Below are 18,587 nucleotides of genomic sequence, written 5' to 3' on the forward strand. Positions count from 1 at the left end.
TAACAACTGTTGCAGAGTAGTCCAAGATTACTTTAAAACACATTGCCCAAAGCGGCCTGAAAGGGATCTTGATCAGTTGAAGTGAACTGCTGCTTATGTCTTTACAGGCCATAAAGAAAAACAAGCAGAAACTAACAATTTATTAGAAAATATTCAGAAGGAACTAAAATCTTTAACTGAAAGAATTGATAAACAAGAAAAAGGGTATGATACTCAACCAATGACACTTGCCCCTCTCCAAGAACCTAATTATTGATCTCTTACCTGCCACTTCTGTCAGAAGGGCCACATAATGATGAACTGTAGGAATTTCTTCCAAGCAATTAGAAATAATATTCAATAGAATAATAATTACAGAAACAATTATAGATATAATTACAAAAATGATTTCAGGAATCACAATTTTAGAACTGATTACAATTCCAGAAATTTAAATCAAATAACTGATAACTTAAACCAAAAGACCCCTCAACAGTATATCTTAAGTGACTTTGACTTAGACATTGTTTTTGCTGATGTTAACCCTTTTCAGTTTTGTCTCCCCTCCAAATAGTACCAAAGAAGATCCAGAGTGAATGTTGAGATATGTTGAATTTGAACTATGGGGAGCTGAATGCATTCATTTTGAAATGTATACTCTTATGCCAAAGGGCACTGCCCCCTAATTTTTTTTTTGTCAATGCATCTCATGTTTTTCTTTTTAAATTTCCCTTTATCCCCAAGTTATTGTAACCCCCCTTTATTACTTTATTTATTTTAAAACCCTTACCTTCCATCTTAGAATCAATACTGCATAAGAGTGGTGAGGACTAGGCAATAGGGGTTAAGTGACTTGCCCAGGGTCACACAGCTGGGAAGTATCTGAGGTCAAATTTGAATCCAGGACCTCCCATCTCTAGGTCTGGCTCTCAATCCACCGAGCCACCCAGCTTCCCCCTTGTAATTTTGCTTTAGAAACTGAAATATTGTATGTACCGTTAGATAAAAATCTTTAGTTTTACGTTAATTATGTTTGAAGTGATCCATTGGGGAGACTGGTCTCCTAAAGGATCATAGGAGGGAATGTCCAAATAGAAATTTGCTATACCTGGACTACATTTATCCAGCATCTTTTTAAGTTACTTCCTCATTTTACATGTGGAGGTTTGGAAGATAAATTTGGCTGAGATCCATGCTGCGGAGCTCTTTTGGAGCTTGGATTTTTTGGTAAAGCGAGGTAGATGTTGGTCTCTAGGTCTGTGCTCTGCTCACTTGGCTGAATTAACCCCTTTCTTACTCACTTTATTATTATTATTAAAACCTACATAATAAATACTTTGAGTATTCATTTTTAATCTCCCAGAGGTTTCATTTTGCAGAAAAATACTAAGACTTGGACCCATGGAATAGTCAGGTAGAAGTATATTTTTATTTGTATTACCAGCCCCTGCCTCAGTGGCAAAGTTTCTACAGAGAGCCAATGATTTTTCATAGTGCCAATTGGTAATGCTATTCTCATTTTCACTTTGTTTTTGAGGTGACTCTAGTCCTTGGACTTCTGGGTGCAAGGTACCCTCCACAAGAAAGGTCCTGGTGCAAATGTGCCAATTTGTTGTATCCTCCAAAGGATTCTGTTTTAAGGGGATTGGTCTGGAGGAAGGTTACTGCCAGTCTAGTTTGGTAAGCTCACTTTCCCAGTATGTAAAACAGCTAACATTCTTCAAGGGCATTTTATACCTTTGATAAGGTAAATAGGTTTCAATTAGAGATCTGGAAATTAGTCATGTTAATTTTTCAATAACATTCTTATATAATCAGATATCCTTGAATCAAATTACTGTCAAATATAAATTCATTAGGGAGATATTTGAGGACCACAAAGTAGTATGTGGAAGTCATGCATACTCATAAGACTTGTGGACTGTGTAACATTAGATTTTATTGCATTTTATTCAGTTAATAAATATTTGTTGAACCAAATTGTTTTACACACTAAAACCTTATAATGGAAGAGATCTGACACACTTGATTCTCTTGGATAAGCCTTCCCTGGACAAGCCTCCATTTTTTTCCTAGAAGTTTTTGGTCTGATATAATCTTATTCAATAAGTTAATCATATGAATAAAGAGAAATGTGATTTTGAAATCTGAAGGGATATAACATAAATGAGGCTGTGGAGAAGGCATGAGGGGGGAAGAGAGAGGTGACTGCTTTCTCCAACGCCTACCCAATGATTCCTCTAGGGAGAAGAAATGATAGTAGATAAATGTACAGTGGAAGTCTGCAGCTGAGAAGAATCTGAGTGTAACTTATATTAATAAAATCCATAGCATAAAGGGAACAGTAAAAAGGAATTCATGTTTTTGTTCTTTTAGCCTAGCCACTGTGAATCTTTTCTATTTTATTCTTGTTCCTTTGAAGGTTCTAATGTGTAAAGGGAATTCCATCCCCTCCCCCTTCTGGATTGCTGACCCAGTTCATCCATTTTTTACATGCCAGCACTGTGTCCAAGAATAAAAGGGTGTGAGTGGAGCCCATCTGTCTCTACTTCCCTGAGCAGGCAGGTGAGATGGATGGAGAATCCTGCAGGATGAGCGACACATGTCTTAGAGTAAGAAAGAGACTTTAAATTTTTGCTTATCTGCTTTCTCTATTTCAAGTGATTATTAATAAACTTTATGGAAAATAAGAACTTGGAAATACTAATTTTAATCTAACACTAACAACTCTTTGGATATCTTTCTTTTAGGTTTTAGATATATAGGACTATAGCCTGTCTCAGCAATATAATGCTTTCTCTTATTTTTCTTATTTTCATTAGTGCTTTAGTATTATTTAGGCAGCCTTGTTTTATAAAAGGTTTTGCTTAACATATCATATTGCATATGTGAAGTTACTGGGCAGAGTTCTGGGTCAATTAAATGAGTTGATTGCTAGACCCTACAGGGAGATTAGACTTCAGGGTTTGATCAAGATCAGTCAAAAAGAGAATAGGAATGCTAACAAGTTATCCAAGAAAGTCACTTGGACTCACCTCAAGGGTTTATCACTATAAGATATACAGCTAAGCCTAGAAGAAATTTTCAAATTTCTGAGACTGAGAGCTGCTTGTGGAAGAGACTTCTGAAGCAGGGATTTCACTCTTTCTCCCAAGGGGAGCTATCAGACCTGTAGGAGAAACAGTATAAATCAGGGAACACCAGTACACATTCCAAATAGACATGGATACAGAGAGACAATCACCTAAATGTGGAGGCAATTTAAGGATTATGATCCTTGGTAGAGAGGAGAAAACAGATCCAAATAACATTCCCAGCACAATATTAAACCCAAGGAGAACTTCCTGAGGGACTCTGTGAAAAGAGGCTTTCAGGCCCTGTAGTATGAGAAGCTATGGGTGGTTTTTGCCATGCCTATATCTATATATATGGCTTACTGCTCCTATATTCTTAAGTCTGAGCTCATATGGATAATAAGAATGTCTGTGGTAGTGTGTCCCAGGTTTTTAGGGGGTTGTTGGGTAACTACTGTTCTTTTGTGCTGTCTACTGGATAGTCATTAAAAAGAAACATAGAAAGGATTTTGTAATGGTAGAAATATTTATCTTCTACTCTGGGACACCTACCCCCTAATGTAAGCCAAGAAACCAAAGTATCAACTGCTTTCTGGCACTCAATCTGTGAGGAAATGAACAAGCTGGAGAAATGGACAGGGGTGGAAGGAATTGCATTTTGAAATATTAGTATCATGGCTAAAACATGGGTGAATAATTCCATTCATTCATAACTCTTCACATTTAGGTTTAAAAACTTTCCCCCAAACAATCTTAAGATATGGGTAGTATAAATAAATATTATCATATCCATTTCATAGATAAAGAAATTGAGTCTCACAGAAATTAAGTTACTCACCCACAGTCACACACTTACTTGACATTTGAACCCAGGGTTTCTGGCACTAAACTTTCTACTATACAAAAGCTGACCTATTTCTCACAGGAAATATATCAATAAGCATTTCAAAGTAGGAATATCAATTTAAATTTTAACTTAATACTTAATAATATAATCTAAAATTTTTATTTAAGCACATATTTCTATAAAAATCTGATTATAATAAAATAATGGCTTCAATGAATTAATGATAGAAAATAAATATAAATTAAAACATAAATTTTTATTCCTGGCCTCAAATGTTATGCAAAATGCTAGGCACTCAACAGGACATAATGCATGGTCTCTTCTTTTGAGAAGATTACCAGTAGAGTTTAAGGTGACAGGACATATTAATAAGATAAGAATCACATTATATGACAGCACAGTGCCAAGTAAGTTATTTAACCTACCTTCAAGGAGCAAATAATTTAATAGGGGCAATATGACAAATAAACAAATACACTTACTATGAGAGAGCAAATGAGAGGAATGAAAGAGAAACCTAGGTGAAATGCTTCACAAACATTGGAGGGAGAGTTTCAGGGATCAGGAAGGGTTCTATTAAAGAGATTGTATCTGAGCTGAACCTTGAAGTTTAGGGTTTAAACAAAGAGAAATCTCAAAAGAAGTGTTCTGGATTATGAGGGAAAGCCTTCATGTAAAGTCAGTCTGTCAATAAACATTATTAGGTACCTACTCTGTGTCAGGTACTGTGCTAAACACTGGGTATACAAAGAAGATAAAAGACAGCCCTTATCTTAAGTCCACACTCTAGTGGTTGAGATTATATGCAAACAACTATGTTCAAATGTGCCATGTATAGAATAAACTGGAAATAATGAATAAGAAAAGGCACTAGAATTAAGGAGGAATCAGAAAAGGTTTCTTATAAAATTTAGGGACTAGCTAATGGTCTAGTTTGTTTAGAATGTAGAATGTGTAAAAGGAATGACTGACAATAGACTGGAAAGAGAAGCTGGAGTTACATTATGAAAGGTTTTAAGGATTATAAGAGGTTTGTATTTAGCACAGTATTATTTCTAAATACTCTATCTAATCTAATTCAATCTATTTTATTGTAAAGGCAATAAAGTTCCAAGAGACCTAGTAGATAGAAAATTGGCCTCTGTATCAGGAAGACTTGGGTTCAAGTCTCACCTTTGATATAAACTAGCTGTGTGGCAAATCATGAACCACTCAGTGCTCCAAATAATGCTCTAAAACTGTAATTGCAGAATAGTTTATTTCTCATTCTGTCTATGCTTCTCCTGATTTCTACACCATGGCCTAATTAGGAATCTCATTGTTCTGAAAGATTATTCCAGGCCTAAAAGTATCACCTCATTAATGCTGTTCTGGAGGCCTCTCTGATTTAAGAAGGGCTCCACAAATTAGCCATCTTTACATTTCCTACCTGGCTGTACTCCTTTGGCCTTTTCCACTATATCTAGTTCCCATTGTTCCCCATATTCCTTTCCAGCTTCATGTGTTGCTTTTCCCATACTGAACAGTAAATTCCTCCAGGAAGGCATTGTTTTAATTTTTCCTCTTCCATACTGAATTGCAGTATAGGGAGTTTCTTCACAAGTAATTCCTCTGCTCATGAAATTACAAGTTTGGGTAAAAAAAAAAATAGGGAATGACTAAGGCTTTTGAACAATGATATGGCCAGATTGGATTAGATAGAATTAATATGATTTGGTATGTTACTGGAAGCAATCATGATAGCTCTCACTTCATGAATCCCTCTAGCTGATTCAGAAATAGTAATAGAGACAGAAAAGACGGGAAGTTAGGTGCAACAATTTCAATGTGGTTCCAAAGCTCTTCCTTCAATTCTGATTTATGAAGAAAAGCATTGCTAGAGAATAACGAAAATCAATCACTTTTACAAGGTGTCTTCATACTGAATTAAAATGAATCATGACCTTAGATTTCACTTTACAGAGCAGGTACAGAAATCACACGAATTTTAGCATAGAACAAAAAAATTTAGAATTTGATAATCTAAAACCCTTTGTTAGGTTCTAGGCATGATTTAATATGCAGTTGAAGTATCATGTGAAGAACAAATGGGGAAACTTCAGTGAAAAAACTGGACTAAGAATGGGAGTGGGAGGGTTGTTGAAGTTAAAGAAAGGGATATTATGCACATTCTGGGAGGAAGGCTAGTTCATAAACAGAACAGGTGAGCTGACAAAAAAGATAATAAAATCAAAGAAGTTATACCTAGGAATAAGGCACAGGCTAAGATCATCAAATGAGGAACTGATTTTGGGGGGCAGGGTGGGTAAGACGGGGCACAGTACGGGGAAAAAACGTAGACGATTTGGAATGGAAACATTGGCCCCAGGTAAATTGCTCCCTATAAAAAAAAAAGTCTTAGGAGATGAATTTGATCTTGCACTTATTAAAAAAAAATCCTCATCTCGAAAGAGACTCAATCCAGCTATGACTTAAAATTAAATAATGTTGAGAGCAATACTGCCACTAATCCTGGGCCAGCCCAGGGAAGTCTTCCTGAACCCCGCTTTTCCCCTCCATTGGATTGCCATTGGATTGTAAGATCCTCTCCCACTCTAAGGAACCATGGACACCTAGTCCCTCTATCACCACCCCCGTGGGGGGAAAGAGAGAAGGAGGAGGTAAAAGGAAGAGATGGGAGAGGGAAAGGAAAGAGAGGGAAGGAGGAGAAGAAGAAAGGAACAGAGTTTTGCTATCGCTCCCATGTAAGGATGATATGCCACTTACCCCCTTCTTTCCCACATCTGCGCCCAGACTCTTGCTAAAGAGAAGGAAAACGGCCTAGGCGATACTGGTCCCCGAGTTGAGAAACCGACTGTCGCGAGCCGAGTTGGTTTCAGGCAAATGTCGCAAAGTGGCCACATAAGTTCTCCCGGCAGCCCTTTCGAGACAGTCTTTGACTGCAGCTTCCTCCTTTCCATCTTCCCTGTCTTTTCTCGGGGTCTGCAGAAGTCGCCACCCTTCTTCCACCTCCTCCTCCCCGGAACTCCATAAACTACTTAGTAGGATGCGTCGTAGCCATTTCCCGGCTGGGAATCAGTTGAGGTTCGGGTGCCATGCACCCCTTCTCAGGATAATGCTTTTAAAGGCCTAAAATAAAATATATAGCATCATAAAGAAAACCAATTATATGGAAATGTAATTATCAAGATATTAAAAAAAAGTTCACAAAAATGCTTCTTCCCAACTCCCTTACAGTTTAAATGAGTCAAGAGTTAAAAATGAGGAAAGATTTCAGGTAAGGATCATAAAATGAAACTAATCCCCACTCTACTCTACCCTCCTTCAATTTGCCCACACATGCGTAGTAAAGAAGCCGGAGTCAATCTGCGAAAAACAAAACGCTCTCCAGGCTCTACCGAAGACGCATGCGCTGCAGGTTGGTCGGCTCTTCTCGGGACGATGGCACTGCTCATGCGCAACGTGAGACTAGTTGTTGATTGGTTGGATGCTGAGGGGCCTTGCTGGCGGGACGCTTGAGCCGCCGCGGGACTAAGATGAACGAATGCTGTCTTCCTCTTCCTCCTTCTGACCTCCTCCCTGGTGCGTTGCTAGTGGGCGAGCCGGGTGGGAAGGCTTTGGAGGCCTAGATAAGAGATAAAGGAGCGTCTTGTTAGGAATTCTACTGAAGAAGGAGATGGCAGTCCAAGGGTTGGGGAGCAGAGTGGGCAGGCCCAGGCTATGGGTGCGAGCCTTGGTTTCCCACTAGAGCCTTGTGCATTTGGGTCAGATCTGTGCCACACGGTATTTGTATCCCTCTGGCCTCCTGAGCCGATTTGCTATCCGTAAGTCTATCTGCCACATCTATCCATTTATTCATCCTTATATCTATCCAGTCATATCTATACATCTTTCTATTTATATCCATCCATCTTTTCACCCATTCTTCTATTCATTCAGATCCATTTCACCCATTCATTTTTATATCAATTCAAATATATATCAAACCATCTATTCATCTATCTATTCATATCTTTGCATTCATCTGTTTATATATATCTTCATCTATCTATTCGCTTCTATATCTCGGTTGTTTTTGGGTTGTTTCCCTCATTATTTTAAACTTTCTGAAGGGAGGAACTGTTTTTGCTCTTTTTGTTTGTATCCCTAGTGTTTTGGACCAGTTTGAAGGACGGAATAAATGCTTAATAAGCAGCCAGGTGGATTAAGTTCTGGACTTGGGAGTCAAGAGTTCAAATTCTCCCTCTGCTACTTACTAGCCTAGTGACAATGTACAAGTAAATTAAGCTCTTTTAGGCTCAATTTCTTCATTTGTACAACTGGGAAGAAAATGATAACATCTACCTCAAAGGGTTGTTGTGATGTTCAAATGAGATAATACATATTAAATACTTCATAAACCTTAAAATATATAGGTAGCTAGTGCTTGTTATTAATAACAAAGACTTTTTGACTGATGGTTTTACCTATTATCATAGAGTCTTGGTAGAAGAATGATAGAACCTATTATTTTATTAGTACAGGGAACTCCCAGGTCAGAAATCTCTCTCAAGGAATGTAGGTCCGTACCTTGCCTGCAATTTATACTTTTCTAGAATTTCCTAGAGCAGTGGTATCAAATTCAAATAGAAATGGCAGGCTATATATTGACTTAGAAAACCACAAATTAACATTAACTATGCTGTATTATATTTTTATTTTGTTAGCCATTTCTCAATTACATTTTTTTAAACCCTTACCTTCTGTCTTGGAATCAGTACTGTGTCCTAAGGCAGAAGAGTGGTAAGGGCTAGGCAATAGGGGTCAAGTGACTTGCCCAGGGTCACACAGCTGCGAAGTATCTGAGGGCAGATTTGAACCTGGGACCTCCTGTCTCTGGGCCTGACTCTCAATCCACTGAGCTACCCAGCTGGTCATTTTAATCTGGCTCAGAAGGGGTTTGGCAGGCTGAGAATTTGATACCTCAGGTCTAGAGCACTGAGAAGTTGACTTACTCAAGTCCCATAGCCACTTTAGCAGAAGTGGTACTTGAACTTAGATCTTCCTGGTTCCTAGTAAAGACAATAAGCATTTATTAAGTGCCTACTATGTCAATCACATTTATTAAATATCAGGTATTATGCTAAACCCTGGGAATATGTAAATATTGATGAATTGATTACTATCTGCCAGGCACTGCTAAGTACTCTTGGCTCACTATTTACTATCCCCCTTGTAGTGAAAAGAGCATTACATTTGTGGTCAGGTCATAGTTAGAATCCCACTATGCAGCTTACTAACTTGGGCAAATCTCTTAATAATCATTATTTAGCAAGTAAATATAGTAAAAGTAGTTTAAAGTACAGTCTACAAGCTAGATAAGTTTATTAACAGTGACACATAAAAACTGTTAACGTATTGTGTCACTGGCACCCTCAGCAAAGACAATGAAGACTTTCACAAGGCCTTTCTTTAGTGTGAGTTAATAAAGAGGGTATCTTCATTCAAGGTGATAGTTGTAGAGTTAGAGTAGAAACATTATGATTGGCTTTACTAAGAAAGATGGGCTGGCATTCAAATAAGACTAATTATACTTCTCTAGCAATTAAAGTATGTTAATTGTTTTATGAGAGGTAGCTAGGTGGCTCTGGATAGAGTACTGGGCCTTGGAGTCATGAAGACCTGAGTTCAAATTAGGCCTCAGTCAGTTACTAGCTATGTGAACTTGGGTAAGTCACTTAACCTCGTTTGCTTTAATCCTCTGAAGAAGAAAATGGCAATTCACTCCAGTATCTAAGAGAACCCTATGGGAGGGTTCTCAGTATCTAAGAGAACCCTATGCAGGGAGATACCTGCATGAGAGATAACAACTTTCCATTTATACGAAACAAACTTCAAACTAGCTGATTGTTGTTATTAGAGATTAGTGTTATTCACTAATTAGAGATATCAAGGGGAGGACTCAATAATGAGATTCTAAAATTGTATTTAATGATTCAAGATGATGAATGTCTTTGTCTTTGATGACTGAGATTGTTGACTAATTAATTTATTGGTTATTGCTAGCTTGATCAATAAATTTATTTTCTCACCTAGAACTTAGACTCTCAGAATTTATAATTGTCACAATAGTGATACCCTCAGGAGAAAGAGGAAAATTTGGAAGAGGAGTAGGTTGCAGGGGAACAGTATATAATGAGTTCTATTTTGAGACTGAGTTTGAAATGAACATCCAATTCAAAATGTCTAATAGGCAATTGGTGATATGGAACTTGAATTCAGGGGAGAGACTAGAGTTGGAAAAATTTGGGATCTGGGAGTAATTTGCTGAGAGATGATAATTGAAGCCATGGGTAATGATGAGATCATCAAGAGAGGTAGTGGAAATAGAAGAGGGCTCAGAACAGATTCTTGGGATATATCCACAGTAAGAGATTAGGACATAGATGATGAACCAGCAGGAGAGGCCAAGACAGGAATTACCTAGAGAGAGCATTTAAGTGGAGAGGATGCTTAGTAGTATTAAATGCTGCAGTAGGTATTAAATAAACTGAACTTACCTGCTGATTAGAGTATAACTTCAGTTTGCTATGATAATTTTGGAGGTTCTGCTGAGATCCTTAGAATGGGCTATCTCCATGCAACTCCTATAGTCATGCCAGAAAGTAAAGAGATATCTTTAAAACATTAAAAAAAAAAAAGTAAATGCAGTTTGGCCAGTTGAAGTCTTACCTGCTAGGAAAATTTCCCAGCAAGCTATGAGATCATGTTTTTATTGATTTAAGGATTTAAATTTTACATTTTTATTTTAATTTTAAAAAATTTGAACTTAAAAACAAAAAGTTTCCAAATCGTGAGCATCTTGAGTTCATTACTTCTCTCTCAGGAAGTGGATAACATATGCCATCATAGGTTCTTTGGAGATATGGTTGTAGCTGATCAGAGTTTTTAAGTCTTTCATAGTAATTTTTCTTTACAGTGTTATAGTTTTATAAATTTTCCCTAAGGTAGGCTTATCAGTCACTATTTCCCAAAAGTTTATAAAATCATCTCTTTAATAATTTCTTATGCACAATAATATTTTATTACATTTATCTTGTTTGGTTATTCCCCAATTTATGGATACTTTCTTGGTTTCTAGTTGTTGTTTCTGACTCTGTGCTAGAATAAGTTTTTCTTTCCTTTTTAAATCCTTGTTCAGGATTAAGCAGTTTCTTTTGCTTGCAATTCTTCTGCCAATGTCAATCTCTCTATTAACAGGTCTTCTTCCTGACCCTGCCTGTTTCCTTGTTAAGTTTGATATATTTACCTACCAAACCATTCATCCGATGCCTTCTCTCCTCTCTCCCCCTCCCCCTTCTTTCCTTCATGCTTGGGTACTCTGAAACATTCCAATTGTAAGAAATCGTAAATAGTGCGTGGAACAGGGTTGGAGGCCACTCCTCATGGAGGTCTACTTTTCCCAGTGAAAGTTCAGAGTCAGAAGTTATAAGCAGAAAAAACAGTTTATTTCTCTGAGGGCACTAATCATAAGGCAAATGCACCTCTTCTGGTTGAACCTAACCTTTTATTGGTTTTAACCACAAGCCCCTCACTTCTCCACCTCCTTTCCTTGTCTGCCCCTCAGAAACCCAGGAACCAAAACTTACAGGCTAAAGTTTTACCCAGTCAGAAAATAGGACAACCACAATTTTAACACCTCAGTTTTAACACCTATATCTTGGCATAGAAGCTTTGGACTTAGTTATTAGCAAATAGCATAACCACAATTTGACACCTGTAGCATATTGGAACATACTCAGTACAGCTTAACAGAAGCAGGGGGGTTGAGGTTAGAAATGTCCATGAATGATATACTTGGCAGCATGTTTGAAACTAGCACATTGGTTGGCCAGAGGGCTTTTGGAGAACTAATTTTGAGGGCAACACATAGCCCGCTCCTCACAACAGTAAATTCCATCCACTATTCCTTTTTCCTATACTAATGTATTTCTTTTATCCTCCCTTCTTAAAACATTCAGAATAGCATTAGTCTATCCCACATACTTCAATTTTATTGTCTTTTAAAAACTGTAATGTTCTGAAGGGGCATTTATTTCTTCTCTGCTGTGGAACTTTTTGCCCTTTTCATACAGCCCCTTCCAGAAATTCAAATATATTGAGGTCTATTGCTACTTCAGAGGCTGGCTGCCTTTACTATAGTAGGTAAGAAATAAAAAATAAAAAAAAATTTCTTATTACAAACTTGAGAAACATCAGCAAACATAGCCATTTCCACATATAAAGAACAAAAAATATACAAAATGAATATCTTATGTACAGCTTGTTTTTTAAAAAATTTATAATAAACTTTATACTGTCAATAGTTTTAAAACTGACCTTTTTATCTGTGTATCTGATATTCCTTTTGCTCTCTTCTTTCCATCCTCCCCCCCCCATCTCTGTCACTATTCCCCACTCACTTGCAAAACTTTGTCTCCACACTCCCATCAAAAAAAAAAGACTATTTCAAATATTAATGATATGGAGATAGGTTTTGAACAATGATACATGTGGAATCCGGTGGAATTGGTCATCAGTTCCAGGAGGAGGGGAGAGAGAAAAACATGAATCGTGTAACCATGGAAAAATTTTAATTTTTAATTATTTTAATTTAATTAATTAAATAAATAAATTTTAAAAATTAAAAAAAAAACAAAAAGATTCCAATATTTTTTGGCCCAGATCTAGTGATTCTGGTACTGTTAAATTGAGAGCTGCCTTCATTTTTTTTGAGTCAACACTTTCATTTGCAATCAAGAGCCACTTTTAAGCTAGGAGTCTCATCTTCTTGGAATATTCAGAACTGACTGGCAAGCAGAAAGTGATAGAGTAAACAGATGGAATAAAGCAGCCTATGGAGTCTCAACGTATTGCACTGAGGCACAGGCCAAATAATGTTAGATTGTGGGATCAGTTAGGAAGGCTCTGTGACATTGAGTAGGGTTTATACTTTGTTGTGATTGTTTAGAGGACTAGTTTCTACTCTATTTTTTCAGCATACTAATATTCACCCTGACTCTGTGCTAGAATAAGAGAAATTGTTTTTTCAAAGTTTCTGACTCTGTGCTAGAATAAGAAATTGTGAGTTTTTTCAAGATTTCCCCAGCTAGGACCATTTCTCTTAGGGTGATCTAAATGTAGTGGATAGGATGCTGTCCCAAAGTTCAGAAAAACCCAGATTCAAGTTCTGCTTTATATACTTACTAGTAGTATAACCATGAGTAAGTCATTTAATGTAACTGAGTCTCGATTTCCTTTCCTGGAAGGTGAGAGGGTGAACTTGATAGCCTCCCAGGTCCTTTCTAGCTCTAAATCCATGATCCTATCGGCCTATGAACTGTTGGATCTGTACCTACCACCCCTTCATATTGATACCCACAGCTTTCCAGGATTCCCTCTTCTTCTCTTGGATCACAGTTCACCTTCTCTTTCTCACGCTTTTTATTAAGCATTGAACAAATTATCCTGTCAAGCAATTTGATCTCAATGTTAATTTTAGTGACTAAATGGAACCCAGAACCCTTGTGCTAATTTCTTCCCCACCCCCAAAATAGTGATAAATGTAATAGATAATATTGGAGGGTATATTTGATGGATACTAGATAACTATTAGATCAGGTAGTTATCTTTCTTTTGCCCACCCTCCTCCCTTTATATCTCCCTTCCTCTTTCTTCCAATCTCCATTCCTCCCATCTTCTTCCCTTCAGTTTCCCCTTTCCCCTTCTTTTTCAGCTTCCTTCTAAGTCACTCAGGGTGAGCTATGATGTTTCAGAGGAAATACTCCTTTCTTTTCTTTATCTCAAGTAAGGGTTTATTTGGGAAAACAGGAAAAGATAAAGGATGGAGCTGAGAGGTGTGGAGGTTTCCCTAATATCTATATTGAGCCTTAGGATGGAGGATATTGAGAGAAATGGCAATTCAGTCACTACCTTGAAACAGAGCAAGTCAGAGAGAGATATAAGGACTATTGTCCTTCTTCTGCTTTCAAATCAGCCAGGCCACTTCCAGCTTGATTATCCCAAGTCCCAGAGATAAACCCAGCTTCTTCCTTCAAAGTCACCACCACCAGCCAAAAACCCTCAGCCAAGTCCCTGGAAATCAGTTACCCTTGGCTTGTCTCCAAACTGCTTTTCCCGGTAACATTCCAAATGGAATCTTCATTTGACTGACAGCTGACCCATCTCCAGCTTCTGTCCTTTGCATGCATGCCTCTTCCACATATAGGGAACTGACTTGATTATTATAGTTATCCAACATTTAGTTTTTTGGTATTCCTTACATTGCGAAGTCGCTGCATATGCTGTTTTTCTGGTTCTATTCACTCTACTCTGTTCATATAAATTTTCCATGCTTTTCTGAATTCTTCATATTCATTGTTTATTTCATTTCATTAGTATTCTATTACATTCATGAATCCAAACACTCCTAATCAATAGACATTTTTTTTTCTCAGTTAGTTGCTATCATAAAAAAGTGTTACACTGTTTTGGTCTGTATGGAAAGGAGATATTTTACTGGGAAGAGGTATTAGCCAGAAAGAAGTTTTTTTGTTTTTGACTGGAGATTGCAGAAATTTGGGCAGACAGAAGGAATTCTTATTGTGAGGAAGAATGTAATTTTTGTTTGAGCATGATAAAGGAGGATTCACTAAATGGAGGTCTAAATGGGGAGACAGGATTTCTTGGGGGTAAGGATGTGAAAGAAAACTTTTTTTTTCTTTCAGGAAATTAGAAAGAAGGGGGAGGTCTAGGAGATAATGATTTTAGGGGCTGAGAGCATCTAGGTGGGAAGATATTTGGAAGATAAGTCTAGCCTAGGAGAAAGGAGTGCTATGTAGAAGTTCTGGGTGAAAAGAAAATAGTTTACTGGGTAGATATCTGGATAGGAGTGAATTTGAGAGACCTGATGAATGAGTGAAAAAAACATTGATAAAATATATTTGATTGCCAAGATAAAAAATGTTATTTTTAAGATTAGTAAGTAGTTTGCTGGCTATAGAAAAATTAAAAAATTTTTGGCAATGTATTTTCCAAAAAACCAATATGTGCTTATGGGAATGTAAGTACCCAAATCAAGATAGTACCAGCCTCAAGAAATCTATATTCAAGTTGGAGAAGACCACACATATTGGGAAATGGTGTTCTAGGAGATGCTTTTTTGGTATGAGAAATCAAAGAGATAGTGAGGGAAGAATGATAATGCTGATTTTTAATTTTTTGAAAATTTTATTTAATTAGTCAATTTAGAACATTATTCCTTGGTTACAAGAATCATATTCTTTCCCTCCTTTCCCCCCATCCCTTCCGGTAACAACGTGCAATTCCACTGGGTTTTACATGTGTCCTTGATCAAAATCTATTTTCATGTTGTTGATGTTTGCACTAGGATAATTATTTGGAGTCTACATCTCCAATCATATCTCCCTTGACCCATATAATCAAGCAGTTGTTTTTCTTCTGTATTTCTGCTCCCACAGTTTTTTCTCTGAATGTGGTGAGGGAGGCCCAAGCAGGAAACTGCTCAGTCAAGGCAAAACATATCGCTGTGACCTATTATACCGATATACATTGTCGCTGTGATGATCATTGACTATTGTAGCAAGAACGTAGAATTCGAGGCGGTCATTAAGGGAGGTGGGAGAGACGCAAGGCTAGAGATCAGAGTGGGAACACTGGCATCGTGCCCCTTGATGGGGGATAAGGTATTTACTTCCCAAGAGGTGGACAGTAGCTGAGCAGAGACGGGGATCTGGGCAGCTAGAATTGCTTGCCACACAGGTGCCATTCCCAATGACTGAGGAGAAGGTTAGGCCAGGGACTGAGTCACCAGGGGCCGAGTCATCCTATTGGCACTGGGATGGGCTTTCCTCCTGAGAGGTGGTATAGGAGGCATTCAGGCCAAAGGCCTCATAATAGGGAGGGGATGCGACTAGGCAAAGCCAACATCGTTCAGTGAGGTTGGGGGAGGAATGGTTGAGGGCCAAAAAGGAGGCTCGTAGTAGGAGAAAAAAGGGGGTTGTCATGTACAGGATTGTGGTGAGGGGGAACTTGGGCGGTAGGGGTGGAGTACAGGGGCTGCGAAATGGTGATCCCTTGTGGGGAAGGAAAAGTGGTGGTCTCCCGCAGGGAGGGAGGACTCGTAAAGGGAGGGGGCTTGAAGGGCCTGACCGAACTGGGGTTAAGTACCAGATTGGGTCCTACCGGTATGGGCGGGGGCAAAGCGGGCTCTTTCTGAAGTGTGAATAGGCCTCCCAGATGCGGCCCATCACTGTAGGATCTATACCACCGGATTCCCTAGGTCCTGCCCAGCATTAAAGATTGGTCAGTGGCCTGAAGGGGCTCCAGGACGAGCTGGTTGCACTCGGTTTTCGGGTACGGGTCACAGCTGCAGCAGTGATGACCACAGGCATGGGGACTCCATTTTACTGTCAACCAGGAGTCAGGGTTTGATGGGGTCCCTGGGTTGCAGCCGTGCCGAGTACTCCCTCCGGTGACTATAGTCTCACACCCCCAACTGGCACAATAGTATTGGTTTGGCTGGTTGCAGTAAGATTTCCCAGGGTTAGAGGCAGGAGAAAGGTAAAATGCTCCTGTGTTCCTACAGATGGATTCGGGGGTATTACCGGGGGGGGGGCACGTATGTCCTTAGGTCCCCATATAAGGTCACAAGTCTCGGTTTGAAGCCTAGGAGTCCCTGAGGTTATGACTATGGCAAGTATGGTGGAGTATTTGAAGCTGATGAGGATCCATTTCCATTGCTGGTGGGAGGATTGTGCCTGTAGAATGAAGAGGAAACAAGCGAGAGAAAGAGGGGGTAAGGGGAGGGACATGCTGTTTGGTGAAGTTTGAGCTTCAGAGGAGTGTCAGGATGAGAGATAACTGTCCAGACTTCGGTAGCCTTTGGTGGGTCTGCTGCTCTCACATGGGAGTGGTGGATCCAAGGGTTGATTCCGTTGACCTTAAGAGCTGAAGGGGTAACAAAGAGGGTTACATAGGGTCCCTTCCACCGTGGCTGAAGGTTTGCCTTGTGGTGTCGCTTCACCCAAATGCAATCCCCAGGTTTAAAAGGATGAGGGTTATGGGGAGGAAGTTGGAACTGCACCTGGAGCCTCGGCCAGAGGTCAGACTGGATCTGAGAGAGGAAGAGAACAAAGTCTCACAATGAGGGGCTACTGGGAGTGGAAGTCGGGAAGGCGGAGAGAACGGGGGGGGGGGGGGGGATTGAACCATAAAGGACCTCATAAGGGGTCCAGGGGTATTGCAGGCCTTAAAAAGGGCTAGGGGAAGGAGCATCACATAATCCCGGCCAGTCTCCAAAGAGAGTTAAGTTAGAATCTCTTTTAAGGTCCGATTCATTCGTTCTACCTGCCCCAAACTCTGGGGGTTATACTCACAGTGTAATTTCCATTTGGCCCCTAGACCCTCAGAGGCCAGTGCCTGTAGAGTCTTGGCCACAAATGCAGGGCCATTATCTGAGCCTAGGGAGGAGGGTACCCCGAATCTGGGAATTATCTCTTCCAGCAAGATTTTAGCGACTGCATGGGCCATTTCAGTCTTCGTTGCAAAAGTTTCAGGCCACCCCGTGAAGGTGTCTACAAGAACTAGGAAGTACCGGAATCCAAATTTGCCAGGCCGCACTTCGGTAAAATCAAGTTCCCAATGCTCACAGGGTTGGGTGCTGCGAAGTCAGGTCCCGGGGTGTGAGTTCGGGTTTGCCGGCCGGATCAGCTGGCAGGTGGTACATTTGTTGACCAACTCTGTCAGGAAGGTCCGAGAGCCTTGAAAGCGAATCTGTCCTTTCCGGAGCAGTTTATGGAGTTTGTTAGCACCCAGGTGTGTGAGATGGTGGAGGTGGGTAGTCAAAAGTTGGCCAGCGATTTTAGGCAAAAGCAAGTTACCAGCAGGGTCCTGGAAGAAGGACCCAACAGGTCGTCCTTCCTTCCCTTTTATCCATTGGCGGTCACTGTCCGAATATTGTGGAGGGTCCAGTGGGAGGTTCAGGATTAGAGATAAGGACCCAGGTGACTCTAGGCTGACCTGGGCGGGTAACACTAGAGTATGGGCCAGGTTTCGTGTTGCAGCTGCTTTAGTGGCCTTGTCTGCCCAGCGGTTTCCCAAGGCGGGGAATGACAAGCCCCTTTGGTGTCCAGGGGTGTGGACAACAGCAACTGCACAGGGCTCCCATACTGCTACAAGGAGATCCTGGATGTTCTCGAGGTGAGCCACCAGGCTTCCCAATTGAAGTGACAAACCCCCTTTCCCGGTATATTGGTGCATGCACATGTAGGGTTGCGAAGGCGTAGCAGCTATCAGTATAAATGGTGACCCGCTAGTTCTTCGCTGCCTGCAAGGCTGCTGCCAAAGCAATCAGTTTGGCCTTCTGCGCCAATGTCCCTTTGGGGAGGGAGGTGTCGCAGATGATTTGGCCAGTATGATCTACTACTGCGGCTCTGGCTATCCTACCTTGCAGGGATATGAAGCTGCTGCCATTGGTGAAGAAAAGGAGTGTCCCAGTAGGATGTAGTTGGCGAAAAGGTTTCAAATCTTCCTCCCATGCATCACTAAAGAGGGTTGGGCTGAGTTTCAGCCCTTGGGGCAGTCTAGTCCAGGTAAGTTAGATGGTCAAGTGGGTTTCAGGGGAAAACCACTCAAAAGCGAAAATAGGC

The 18,587-nt window shown here is 39.9% G+C and overlaps 1 protein-coding gene and 1 long non-coding RNA gene across 14 annotated transcripts in view; one reads left to right on the top strand and one right to left on the bottom strand.

The window, feature by feature from the left end:
- The window catches only part of LOC103106520 (uncharacterized), a 53,262-nt gene extending 39,200 nt beyond the window's left edge, over positions 1–14,062 (bottom strand). For 2 of the 9 annotated variants that reach the window (XR_008917567.1, XR_008917566.1), the window contains exons 1-5: positions 13,852–14,061; positions 10,440–10,526; positions 8,895–8,951; positions 6,667–7,525; positions 3,015–3,148 (exon numbers count right to left, since the gene is read on the bottom strand). This is a non-coding gene — a long non-coding RNA (uncharacterized LOC103106520). Of the gene's footprint in view, positions 1–3,014; positions 3,149–6,666; positions 7,526–8,894; positions 8,952–10,439; positions 10,527–13,300; positions 13,387–13,851 lie in introns of all 9 variants that reach the window. The other 7 variants (XR_008917569.1, XR_008917565.1, XR_008917573.1 and 4 more) reach the window with 6 other exon arrangements.
- RAD54B (RAD54 homolog B) overlaps positions 7,343–18,587 on the top strand; it is a 158,710-nt gene continuing 147,465 nt past the window's right edge. For 2 of the 5 annotated variants that reach the window (XM_007488116.2, XM_007488119.2), the window contains exon 1: positions 7,525–7,724. In XM_007488116.2, coding sequence (XP_007488178.2) covers positions 7,621–7,724 — 104 coding nt within the window. In that variant the 5' untranslated portion in view covers positions 7,525–7,620. Of the gene's footprint in view, positions 7,483–7,524; positions 7,725–18,587 lie in introns of those variants that run through there. The other 3 variants (XM_007488118.3, XM_056823313.1, XM_056823314.1) reach the window with 3 other exon arrangements.

The sequence above is a fragment of the Monodelphis domestica genome, chromosome 3 (genome assembly GCF_027887165.1).
Source record: "Monodelphis domestica isolate mMonDom1 chromosome 3, mMonDom1.pri, whole genome shotgun sequence".
NCBI lineage: Eukaryota > Metazoa > Chordata > Mammalia > Didelphimorphia > Didelphidae > Monodelphis > Monodelphis domestica.